At 44.3% G+C, this 12013-nt stretch overlaps 2 protein-coding genes across 3 annotated transcripts in view; one reads left to right on the forward strand and one right to left on the reverse strand.

Moving 5' to 3' along the window:
• Positions 1-924: 924 nt before the first annotated feature.
• Positions 925-8042, reverse strand: CSN6 (COP9 signalosome subunit 6). The gene is made up of 4 exons (XM_077653263.1): positions 7592-8042; positions 3438-3764; positions 2616-2897; positions 925-1373 (listed from the first exon to the last, which is right to left on the reverse strand). The coding sequence occupies exons 1-4, from the start codon at positions 7874-7876 to the stop codon at positions 1335-1337; spliced, it is 933 nt and encodes a 310-aa protein (XP_077509389.1). The 5' UTR covers positions 7877-8042; the 3' UTR covers positions 925-1334.
• Positions 8043-8917: 875 nt separating this feature from the next.
• Vps53 (vacuolar protein sorting 53) overlaps positions 8918-12013 on the forward strand; it is a 29946-nt gene continuing 26850 nt past the window's right edge. Inside the window, exons 1-2 of one of the 2 annotated variants that reach the window (XM_077653272.1) lie at positions 8918-9325; positions 9864-9994. In XM_077653272.1, the coding sequence (XP_077509398.1) occupies positions 9218-9325; positions 9864-9994 (239 nt within the window). In that variant the 5' untranslated portion in view covers positions 8918-9217. The remainder of the gene's footprint in view (positions 9326-9863; positions 9995-12013) is intronic. The other variant, XM_077653271.1, reaches the window with a different exon arrangement.

Here is a 12013-nt window from a genome sequence, read left to right on the forward strand (position 1 = left end):
CCCAGCCCGACCATTTTTCTTTTTAGAGGCACAACGTAATGGTGGTTGAATGACGTCACGACCCTGAAGGCCAATGCGGAATTGTGTAGTGACGTAATCACTGTTATACTGTGTGGTCGTTGTGGGGAGTTTGAATTACCTGCTCAAGGTCATGTGGTTCTGATGTCGCTACCCTCTCAACAAATCCGGATTTTCTCGTCACAACGCCGAAGTCAAGTTTTCTGCTGAATGGGACCTTAATGCTAACACGTTCATGTCGTTGCCCTTTATTGTTATAAATCACATTTATTATAGCTGCTCCTGTAGGTTCTTTGATCACCAGTGACAGTGATCAATGGGCCTCCCACTCATTCATAGCTGAGAAACGATAGTTTTAGGCATTTTAGCCATGAAAAATATTCAGTTGGCCACAAAAGTATAATGTGCAGAGCACCTGCGTGTGAAATAAGTGACATGTCTTACAAGACATGGCGATGCTGCATTTGCATGTCTTCTCACTTTGCCATCACAAACACCATTACTTGAGCATTCGTTGCATGTCTTCTCACTTTGCCATCACAAACACCATTACTTGAGCACTCGTCATCATCATCAGCCTGACTATGCTCACTGCAGGGCAGAGGCTACTTTCATGTCTCTCCAATTAACCCTGTCCTTTGCCAGCTGCAGCCATTATATCCCTGCAAACTTCTTTATCTCATCCGCCCACCTAATTTTCTGCCGCCCCCTGCTAGGCTTGCCTTCTCTTGGAATCCAGAGTACTCGTACAGTGCTCTAAAAGGCGTTCATATTGTAAACACGTGCTACCAGCTGCTACTACAGGCCATCACATATAAGCATCCAAATGTGCCTAGCTTTGAAACAGTGAGATGTAGCAACAGTTCAGAACCAGCATGTGTATCTTATGAGAGGACACATGCACCATTTGTGCTCACGACCACCACTTCATTTATTACATCTTGCCTAAGCAGGAGTTGCTGCACGCATCCAATTGAAGAAACGAAAAGTACACGAAAAAAAGAATGACAGCATTTTTTGAAAAATTTGAACAACCGCAGCACACATGCCTTGAGGTGGTGACAGTGATGCTTGTACAGGTGATCGCAACAATGAAAAGAACAAAGAAAGCACAGTCTGCCCTTAGGTGTGCACAATCCATGGCAGCATTTCTGGCCTTCACAATTCACAGGGCTCAAAAGAGGGCATTTGTTCTCTCCTTTTCTTTCTCAGTTGAGCAGGCTTGGTACAGCATGGCAACCAAAGTGCCTGTTGGGCTTGTCTGGTTCCAGTTTGCTTCCACTTCATGTCATCACCATAGAAACAGCACGCACTATTCAGAAGAACAGTCCTCGGCCCATGCGTCGTCCCATGCCCTGTGCAAGGAAGAGCAAAATGAAAACGTCAGCCTTGGCTGCTGTTCAAACCATTTCAAAGCTCCTGATTCAACTTCATGTGGTGATGGGTGCAGTTCTGCCATAAATGGCAACATGGTTGGAGTAAGAGTGGAGATAATTATAAATTTGAGGACTGCCATACATCTACATACACCTGTTGCATATCACGGCGATCAGTCTTGAAATGCAATAGAAAGGACATCCTAGCTTATGATAGAACGCTTTGAAATCCACAGGCCCTGCATTGCAAGTTGTTAAACACGTAAACAAGTTCCACTGAAAATCACCAGTTTGGTCCTGTGTTTTGGAGCCAAATGTTCAAACCCGAGAGAGATCATACAACAAAATTCAATTAAGTAATCTTGCCATTAATTTACCCTGTTATCACATTTGATGGCTTTCTACACTCATTCACTGTCCCCAGCACAGGCTACAAGTCGGTGTTGTGCAAAAAGAAATGCCAGAAACTCCCTCTGCTGAGCAGTATGACAGGAGTACTGAATTTTCTTGAGTGCCAATCGAGTGTTTGCCACATATTGTTGGGGGCAGAACCATGCAGGCCTAAACAACAAGAAAGAGAACATCTGATTTTCACACAGCACCCACTTCTCGAGTATGAAGTTTATACTTTTCTTTAATAAGTGCTTTTCCTCAGGTTGAATAATCCCCATAATACATTTTCAAGTTCCATGTGCAAGCAAAAGTAAATTTAGTTTTTGAGCGTGAACAAAGTGTTCCTTTCCACAAAGTTCATGCCTGTACATAGAGAAGCGTATAGGAGGTGCCCTGCCAAATAAGGAGACCCACCACAGTCAATTTTTTGGAGTAAATAAGTAATTGCTAAGGCCCACATTGCTCAGTATGAGCATTAGGAAAAAAGAATGTACTTGGCACAGCCAAATATTTAGAGTCAGCAAATCACTGGTAAAGTTAATTTTCTTTCGACAGTTATATTGTACTAATAAGTGCATGAACAACAAAGGCTATCATCTACCAAGGAATTATTTCGTGGGTACGGCATGCTCCCAGAAATGTCATTTTTCTGAACCACTACAACCACCAAACCAACCATCATTGCAAAGATAGTCTCGAGACACTGCAGTTCAATGATATGCTGCACTAGCCTTTGGGAAGCAGAGTGTCCCTCCTTCAGTTTCCAGTCATAATGATCTGACAACCAGCCTGCAATATGACCTTTAGTATCAAGGCCAACGGACGCACCTGTCGGTCATAAAGCAGGTTGAACTTGTTGACAAACTGGTTGATGGTGTTGCAGCCCTTGGTCAGGGTGCCCAGGTAGGTCATGAGGGCCACATCGTTGCACTGGTTGTAGAACTGTCCCTGGAAGCTGGGCGTGTGCAGTACAGGCAGCCGGTGGCACAGGCTGAAGGCGTCCCGCAGAACCTCGTGGTTGGCTGGCAGGCTCCCGGCAGACACTGCCTTCACATACTCCAGCACAAGACGTACCCGGCTGTGCAGCATCTTGATGGCACTGTGCTGAGCCTACAAATTCATACAAAAACACGAAGGCCTCTTCCGTCATCCCATAGAGGCGCCAATGTGGATGCTCACCCAGCTCTTATGGTAGCTAGGCGATGTATAAAATAGCTTAGGAAAATCCACCAGGGTGGAGTGAAACTAAAACAAGGACCAAGATGCATATAGCTGTAAACATTTCCTTTATTCTGTTCTGCAACTGCAGCATGTTTCCCTCTAAGTAAATGAAATAAACACTAATGCTCTGTTAATGCCTCCTCTTATACCATGTTATCCGGTGACCCACATGCACTCCTGCTAATGCTAAGCTTATCCTCGTAAGCGTTCTCGCTATGCGCATGGAGCTAACGGAGGCATGCAACCTTCTTGCTCCCTTCCCAATAGCATTCTGTTAGCATTGGATTGGTATTACTGTTAGAGCTCTTGTGAGCCAAATTTATGGTTTTGTCAGCTATAATGTTAAAACAGTTTGAGTCTGTTGTGCACTGTGTCCAAGAGATGGTGCAACATTAGCAAGGGGAACCTCCTTGTGGCGACAGGCAGTACCTGGAGGTGTTGGGCGACCAGGGAGCTCTCGCCAGATTCGCCAGCTGCTGACATGCGTGCCATGTGGTCGAGGCCGATGCGCTCAGCCTCCTCGGTGGCCAGCGTGTAAGGCAGCTCAACAAACAGCATGGTGGCCTGCCCATCGACCAGGTCAATCACTGACTCATACATGGCCACAGGAAGCTGGCTGTGGCGTGCCTGTGGGTTGAGTTTCAGCAGTACAGGGCTCTCGTTGATGCAGCAGATCTGCCGGTGAACCTTGATGTCTGACTCAGTTGGGGCGTCCCCAGTGGTGTACCAGCCAAGGAAATCCAGGTCGCTAAACACCTGTGTCGTAAGGCACGGAAAGTTATACTCAAGCAGCACACTTTAATGTGTTAAAAAAAAAAAAAACAAATTGCTCAATAATTTCGAATTCAGTGGGCTTGCACACAGGGTTTATTCAGAGAGCAGCTCCTCCCTCATCAAGTGTGGGCAGCCCTGTCAAGAAAAAAAAAATCTTCACGGAACCCTCAGTGTTAAGGGCGCCATTTCAGGTGACAGTACAATTACATAATGCTCCAGGTTCTTAAATGCATTATGCTTTCAGTCTGGTGGACCAATTATATATATATGTATGTGTGTGTACATACCCACACGCATGCATACACACATGCACACACATTTTATTCAGCAGTTGATGGATCCCCAAAGCTTTACATGCCTTACATTTTAGCTGTAGATTTCAACTCATATTAATGTTGCATCTAAAAGCTCACAAAGTGACCTATCTCGGTGGCTCAGTGGCTTTGGTATACAGCTGCTGGGCCCAAGGTTGCGGGAGCGAGTCCGTGCCGTAGTGGCCACACTTCAATGGCAGCAAAATAGAAAAACACTAGAAAAAATACCTTGTGCCATGGCGCTCTTTGGCCTCAGATGCCCTTGCGCCATAAAAATTCATCATCATCATTCATCATCATCATCTTTTTCCAAACTGAATACGAGTATTATAGCTTTGCTACCGAATTGAATATGAATAGCTTAGATAAAAGCTGAACTGAATACGAATAGAATATTTTTGGGAATATTCACTACTTGTGCGAATATTAAAAGAGAAACTGTGAGAAACAGCATAGCGCTGCTTTTTCAGTTATAGCTGTATCTGTTAAAATACGCGACACTGATCTCCATCTGGGGGGGCGTCGGAACACGAAGCCAGTGCATTAACATTATCATTATCATGTTATGTACACAGGAAAAGTACTTTTTGCTATTGATAACGGATGTTAATAAACTAGCGCCCCATCTCAGTGCATGAGATGGGTGAGAGCTATGTGTGAGGCATGGACTCCAAGTTCAGGCCTAAAGGCAGGGTTTGCTGAACCTGCCTGGGGCCCCACCACATCGTCCAATCTCTGAGGCCATGTATGAGGGTTATGAACACTGCTAAACGAATGAGCTGCACCATGGCGCTGAACCCTCCATCCCACGCGTACCGGCCGTGGCAGCATGATATGCAGTGTCTATGGTCCTTGTGTTTGGAATAAGAAAAATACGGTAGGCCTTATTCGAACTTCGCGCCAATTATTTGAAAAGTATTGGAAAGCTTGACAACATATTGCATTCATTTAAAATAATTTTGAACACGCACGACTTGATTGTTCAAATAGGAGAATATTTGATTTGGCACTCAAAATTTCCGAATATTAGCACACTTCTGAAAAACACCCATCTGCTGAGTGATGCCACTGCATGTTACAGAACTACAGGGCTATTTAATGCATGAGATTTTTCTACGCTTTCAAACAAATATGGAATCATCCGTGCTATGGTATCTGTGCACCATCCAAGTGAGGTAGATCCGTCAGATGATAACGCAAATAATGAACATATCGACTTCTTTTTTCATTCTTCAAGCAAAAAAAAAAAAGACTGACGACAGCGAGTCCAAAGACGAAGAAATTAGGGATGAGGCAGCAGCCAATTCCCACGAATGGTGTTGCATAGAGCTCAGAAAGGGGAAAAGCATTTTAAAGGAATTCTTATTAATATTTAAACAAACCTTTTGAATGAAACTCCAGGAGGGAAGCAGCCAATACATAATACTAGTACACAAAGCAATTATTCTTTTCCATAAAACTTTTCCATAGATATTTTTGTGGTTTAAACATGTTATTGAAGCATTTGAAGTCATTAAAAAAATAAGCCATTATGGTACCGTTAATTTTTTAAAAAATGAGCCCTTAAGGGGTTAAAAGTAATATAGACCTTTTCAGGACCCTCAGGAAAACAGGTTTTCTGGGCTGTGGGGAGACTGTGAGGGAGATTAATCCTCAAGTCTTTTCTTAACTAAGAGCACAGCCCAGTGCCCAATATGACGGCGCCCATCAATCTCTTTTTGAAAAGGCCTATACACACCACATTTACGATAGTCAACACAAAAATACAAAAGACAGACTGATAGTGCAACACAAAGCATCAGAACATTGATACAGCTGTATAACATTAAACACCACCTTCTGCACTGGCTTGTAAAAAGGATAAAATACTGGCAACATCTGAACATAAGATGGTGCTGCTAAGTGCTGATGCTTTTTTATTTTAAGTACGACAGGACTTTGCTTATCCAGTGCTTAAAACTGTTGAAAGATAGCTTTAAATGGCCTACGAGCAAATTGGTACATTACTTATGAACGCTAGCACTACAGTATGCCCGCTTCTGAGCATCAAGAAAACATTTCTTTCTGTGAATCACCATTAGAGTGCACAAATCCTCTCACAGAAAAGGCGCCACACTCTTCTTCCTTAGGCTTTTGTCATATTTCACATAGGACATTCAGTTAGGCCAAAGGAGTATCGTGGGAGCCTAGGCCGAGGTCTCGACAAGGCATATTTTTCTGTCTGGGCCTTGACTAAGCACATTCCTTACGCAAGGAAGAAGCATTTGGTACTGACATGAAATGAGCAATGAGCCCAAAGCAAAGGTCAACTGCAAAGAAAGGCTGGTATATGTCAATGTGCCAGCTTGTTTAGAAGCAAGCAAAGCCCCCCCCCCCCCCCCCCCCCCCCCCCCCCCCCCCCCCCCCCCCCGAGATTCAGCTTATTCTGCTTGGCAGAAAATAACTGTCATTCGTAACAGGAACTGCTATGATGGGGTATGGCCAAGCATTCCGTCAAAAAACCTATAGTCAGATACAACTTAAGTCTGCCGTGAAGCTCCGCCCACATTCAGGACCGGCGCACATAATTCCTCCATGACAAAAAAGTAGCCTGTTGCTCAATCCTTTCTTGTTACCTAAACAATAAGCTGAGCACCAGACAAAAGCTCAAGAATTTTTATGCCTCTAGCTCGTTTCTCACAATCAAACGCTAAAAAGATGATTCCGTTTACTGTTGTGATTGATCAGTAGAGTAACAGGTTGCCACGGGACCATGGCCCATTGCTACTAACTACTGCTTTTTAAAGTTCCTACTATAGCCCCCAGCAGCTGAACACTCGAATGTGAGCTTGCAATTTATGTCTGTCCATTTCAGGTGCTGCTTTTAAATGCACTGCAAGGGTTTGTGTTTTGCAGTGGCACCATTTGGTTGTGCACTAGTCAGGTACAGTTGCCAAGCGTGAACAGGAAAGGCAGGTCAGCACCGCTAACAACATATGGGAACAGCTTTGATCCTGGAGAACAGTGCGAAGTCTTCCCAAAGATCAATGCATTTACCACAGCCTTGCAGCTCAACAGAACTTGTTTCTAAGTGCCTTGTTCTTTTCTAAGTATGAGCAAATTCGTGCGTGTAGTGCACACCACGCAGTGCAATCATTCTAGGATATATTTCCCGAGACTTACATTTAATCAACCAGCACCGAGTTGACAGTTGAAACAGATGCAATGAGACAGATAAGCTCTTGCAAATAAAGTAAACGAGAAATTTCATTGCCCTTGATTTCCTTGTTATTGTCGGGCAGCCTTCAACTCAGCTGAGAATGTGACAACATGGCATGATGAAGAGAGAGTTTTTCTTCGGGCCTCCTAGAGGTCTGTCATTGACATATTCAATGACAGAACGACTGTGCAAAGCAGGCAAGTCACCAGATTTAAAGAAAATATTTTGCACAGAGAGCTGTTTACAGCACAGCGACATTGCTTTCGCAAATAGCTGCTGCAGCTCGACATCAGTACCTGTTTGAATTGCTGCTCCTTGACATTGTAGTAGTCGTTGTCAATCACAATGTTTCCCTCGATGGTGTTGAACAGAAGTTCGAAAGAGTTCATGACTTCAATGTTGCGGCCTTTCTGCTTGCCGATCAGGGCACCAATCACCTGCTGTGGTTTGCCCTCCTGGGCCCGTATTCTCGTCCAGTGTTCGGATATGTTCATAATTACTAGCGGATGAAGCGAGATACAGACACTGCCTGTGGTGCCCGATGCAGCCATCACGTTCGCGGGGGCTTCGTCCACCTCCATGGCGGCTGACGGCCTTGTTTAAGAAGTTCCGCACAGCTGGAAGCTTAACCTGATCTTTCTAGTCCCTGACTTCACAAACTCGTCACACCCAGCGCTAAAGCTTCGTTCAATGAACGCACCACATTGATCGTATTTTCGGCTGATGGCTCTTAACGCTTACAATCACGGCTCACTATAGCTTATGGTAAACTTAGTGGGCCGATCAGCACGCCACCGCCGACGCGCCGGTTGAAGACGGACTAGAGGACGCTGGGAGCAAACTAAAGGAAAATAGCATGGTGCTCGGGGTCGGTGCACAAAAGAATGCTTGTTGTAGTTCGCCTGCTGGCTTTGGGTGAGCGCTTTCATTTTATGCGTAAATATAAAAGCATCATCTCCAATAACGAGCATATCTGTCATGCTGCTAACACCACATCCCTTGCTCATTCCGTGCGCTGCCTTTACTCTCAGCTGTCTGCTCGCGAACGCGCCAGGTTTTCTGGTCGCGTCGCCCTCTTTTTCGCGCACGCGAAATATTTTTCACAGCAAGGAGGCACTGTTTAAAGTAAAACTTCCATGCCAGGAAATCCCAAATTTAGGAACCATGTGTTATTATTTTAACACAAGGGTAGTGAGGTGGATGGCGTTGTTGTAAGGCGGCTGTTATGATAGCTTCCCGTTAGAAATATTTACAATCGTTCGCTCGCAGCGTCCCCACAATAACTTTCAACACTCAGATCATCACTTAAGCGTATGTTTTGAGATTTACCAAGCTTCACTAAAGATTATTACACTGCATCATGGTTGGCGGCCAAAGTTTCGTGTATGTCAAGCTTGTGTACTAATACAATATAATCGAGTCAAATGCATCAACCATTTCTGCTACTAAAAAATTGCGTTGAAGATTAAAATATTTAATTGTTTAGTATAAATACTATGTTGATAACAATGTAATTACATTTTATAGAACAAATTTGTTCAACATTGGCATATCTTTACAGTCAAACCAGCACTATGGGTGAAAGTGGGCGAAAGTTTAAAGAAATTATAGTAAAGTCACTTATATGCACCAAGAAAAGTGAGTCCGCTATCTACAATGTGAAAGTAATTCCTTTCGTAACAATTGTATGGAGTTGCTCCTCTATCTTTACTGGAGTAACAGAACCGAAAACATCTACGGCTGGTCGTCTGGAGCCTCCGTCAGCCTCCGTGTTGATGTTTCGGGATTAGTCGGTGTCATGCCGTTTGCAGGGAAGCGTATATTTAAAATACTACGGGTGGCAGCGGAGATCATCCAGCTGGAAGAAGATACTGCATCGGCCCCGACTACAAAGGCTACGTGATTCGGCGCAACAAGCCGGCATGGCCAATGCAATGGGCATCGAATTGGACGATGACATTATTGTGGACGAAGAGGCCCTAAATGCTTTTATAAACTTTCCGCCTGAAGTTCAGGCTGCTATAGAACAAGTGAGTGCACTGGCTAGAAGTATATCGTGAAATTATAAGCCGGCGATGAGTTCTTGACGGCGAGTCGCTTCCCGGCAGGCGCCGGTCAGATATGTGGGTGCACCGAAAAATTACGCCAAAAGTGTTTAGGTGTCAGCTATCTGACAGAGTAAAAGCGAACGAAAGACGAGTTCGTTTACGCGTTCAGGGATGCGTATGGTAAATGAATGGGAGTAAATCTGATTAATAGGATCCGTACTTCATATAACATAATTCGTTGCAGTGTTTCGTAGAGGCGCAGTGTATGACGTGTGCCTCGAACAATCAGTTGCCATAAACCAGTTGAATCGCAATGGGGATGTGCACGACAGGATCTAATTGCAAAACGCGAGAGTTAATATTATTCAAAAATTGCCCTGTCTTGCGCAGCATGATACATATTGCGACACCTTATTGGAAGTGCATGCTGCTATCTGCAACGGGATTTGAATTTTCGTCCATGGCGATACGTTGCACAACGCCGAACGTTTATTTTGACTACTCCATTCTCACTGCGCAGGTATTCCCCAGCACAGATCCGCTGGACAGCCCAAACTTTAATCCCGTGGATTACATCAACACCCTCTTTCCAACGGAACAGTCGCTTTCCAACGTTGATGAGGTTATAGCACGAATGAAGACAAAGATTAGGCAAGTGTTATTTTCTTGCCTCCCTTATCTCCATAAAAAGTGGCCCTGTGAGCATGTTGAAGGAAGCTTGTGGAGTATAGCAAATAGCGTTTTGTGTGCACAGCTGACCGACATTGTTGAGAGACTTGTATGATGATGTTCATAGTTTTAGGGGAATCCTCCAAGGTGGCGTCGATCCCTATTAAGGGAGTAATTACTTATTACCATCCACCCAAGCGCATCCATGCGGCTACAAAAAGAAGCTATGGAGCGTTTACAGAAACTTCATAGTTAAAGAAAAATTTGTCCTAGTCCATGCATTGAACCCGAAACCACTGACTGTCCGGGGTAGTCTCTCTGCCAACTGAGCTAACCAGGATGTCTAGCAGGTGCTAAGGGTGAGAGCTAATTGAGCAACAACTCGAAGTGGGAACAGTGTTGATCCAATGTATAGGGGAATTCTCCAAGGAGTAGTAGATTTGTAATAAGAGAGCAGTTATTCATTATCATCCACATAAGCACAGCCATGTGGCTACAAAATAAAGCTATGCAGCGTTGTTCACAGAAACGCAAGTGCATCCATATGGTTGCACTCTTTGAAAATTGAAAATTGGTTTCTGAGGAAAGGAAATGGCGCAGTATCTGTCTCGCATCTCATTGGACACAGAAACACTGCCCTAAGGGAAGGGATGAACATGGGAGTGAAAGAAGAAAGAAAGGGTGCCCTAGTGGAGGGCTCTGGAATAATTTCAACTACCTGGGGATCTTTCCTGCACTGACATTGCACAGCACAGGGGCACCTTTGCATTTTTTCTTTAAGGCAGTGTAGTCCATCGAAAATATAGTGTTTGCTCTGAAACAGACCAGCATAAGTCGAGCTCGATATTCGACCATGGAAGTTGTTTTAGCTTCCCTGAGGAACTCATGTGCTTCTCGAGCATTTCACTTTTGTTTTACATGCTTAGTGAGTACTCCAGGAGTCCTCGTGTTGCCAACAGATGCTGGCTGCTTGAAGATTCATTGCATGTACCTGATAAGTTCAGGTATCATAAAACTTCGGGAAAATGAACACTAAAATTTACACTGACATATAATATATGTTGCCCTTTAAACTTTATCCGCCGCCGCGGTGGCTGAGTGGTTATGGCGCTCGGCTGCTGGCCCGAAAGATGCGGGTTCGATCCCGGCTGCGGCGGTCAAATTTCGATGGAGCCGAAATTGTAGAGGCCCGTGTACTGTGCGATATCAGTGCATGTTAAAGAACCCCAGGTGGTCGAAATTTCCGGAGCCCTTCACTACGGCGTCCCTCATAGCCTGAGTTGCTTTGGGATGAAACCCCTATAAACCAAAACCAAACCTCAACTTTATCCCATGTTTTTATATCCCCTCATGTGAAGCAGGACATTTAATTTTTTGCTTTGTTCACTTCAAGGTTCGGTAGTGTTGTGCTGCTTTGTGCAAACATGCATCTAGCTACAAGCTCGTGAGTTTGGTTACCATGGTGAAAATTCAGCTTTGAGCTTGGTAACGATCTGCTATGCAGCGACTGTAGGAGCATGGTGTAGAGCCTCGCTGCGTGACATCAGTGTTAAAAAAAAACACAGTGAACAGGCACTTAGACAAGTGCACCTCTTGGTCTTTTATATTTTCTGCACAAATTAGCTCCACATAAAGCTTGGCCATGAGTGTTACCCTGCACTTGTGGACCTAATGCATGACATATTCACTAGACTTGCAAGGTTCACCTGACTCAGGTCAGAGTAGCAAGCTGTTTCGTACGAATTGCTGTATGCGCTATGTGTCTTATGACTTTTTTTGAGGTCCTTTCATGGACACATATTGCTTTCGTATTGCTGTTTTGATGCAGAATGTGCTTGCAACATCAGTTTGGCTCTTCGTTTGTTTTGATGCGTGAGGTATTTTCAGAAACCTTTTCTCATAAGTTTCATTGTCAGCTGTTCAATGGGTCATGTGATCTGGTCATGTAATAACAGTGTCATCATGTGCGAATGATGCGGTCTCTGGACAACAAGCCTTTAA

This window comes from Amblyomma americanum, chromosome 2 (genome assembly GCF_052857255.1).
Source record: "Amblyomma americanum isolate KBUSLIRL-KWMA chromosome 2, ASM5285725v1, whole genome shotgun sequence".
NCBI lineage: Eukaryota > Metazoa > Arthropoda > Arachnida > Ixodida > Ixodidae > Amblyomma > Amblyomma americanum.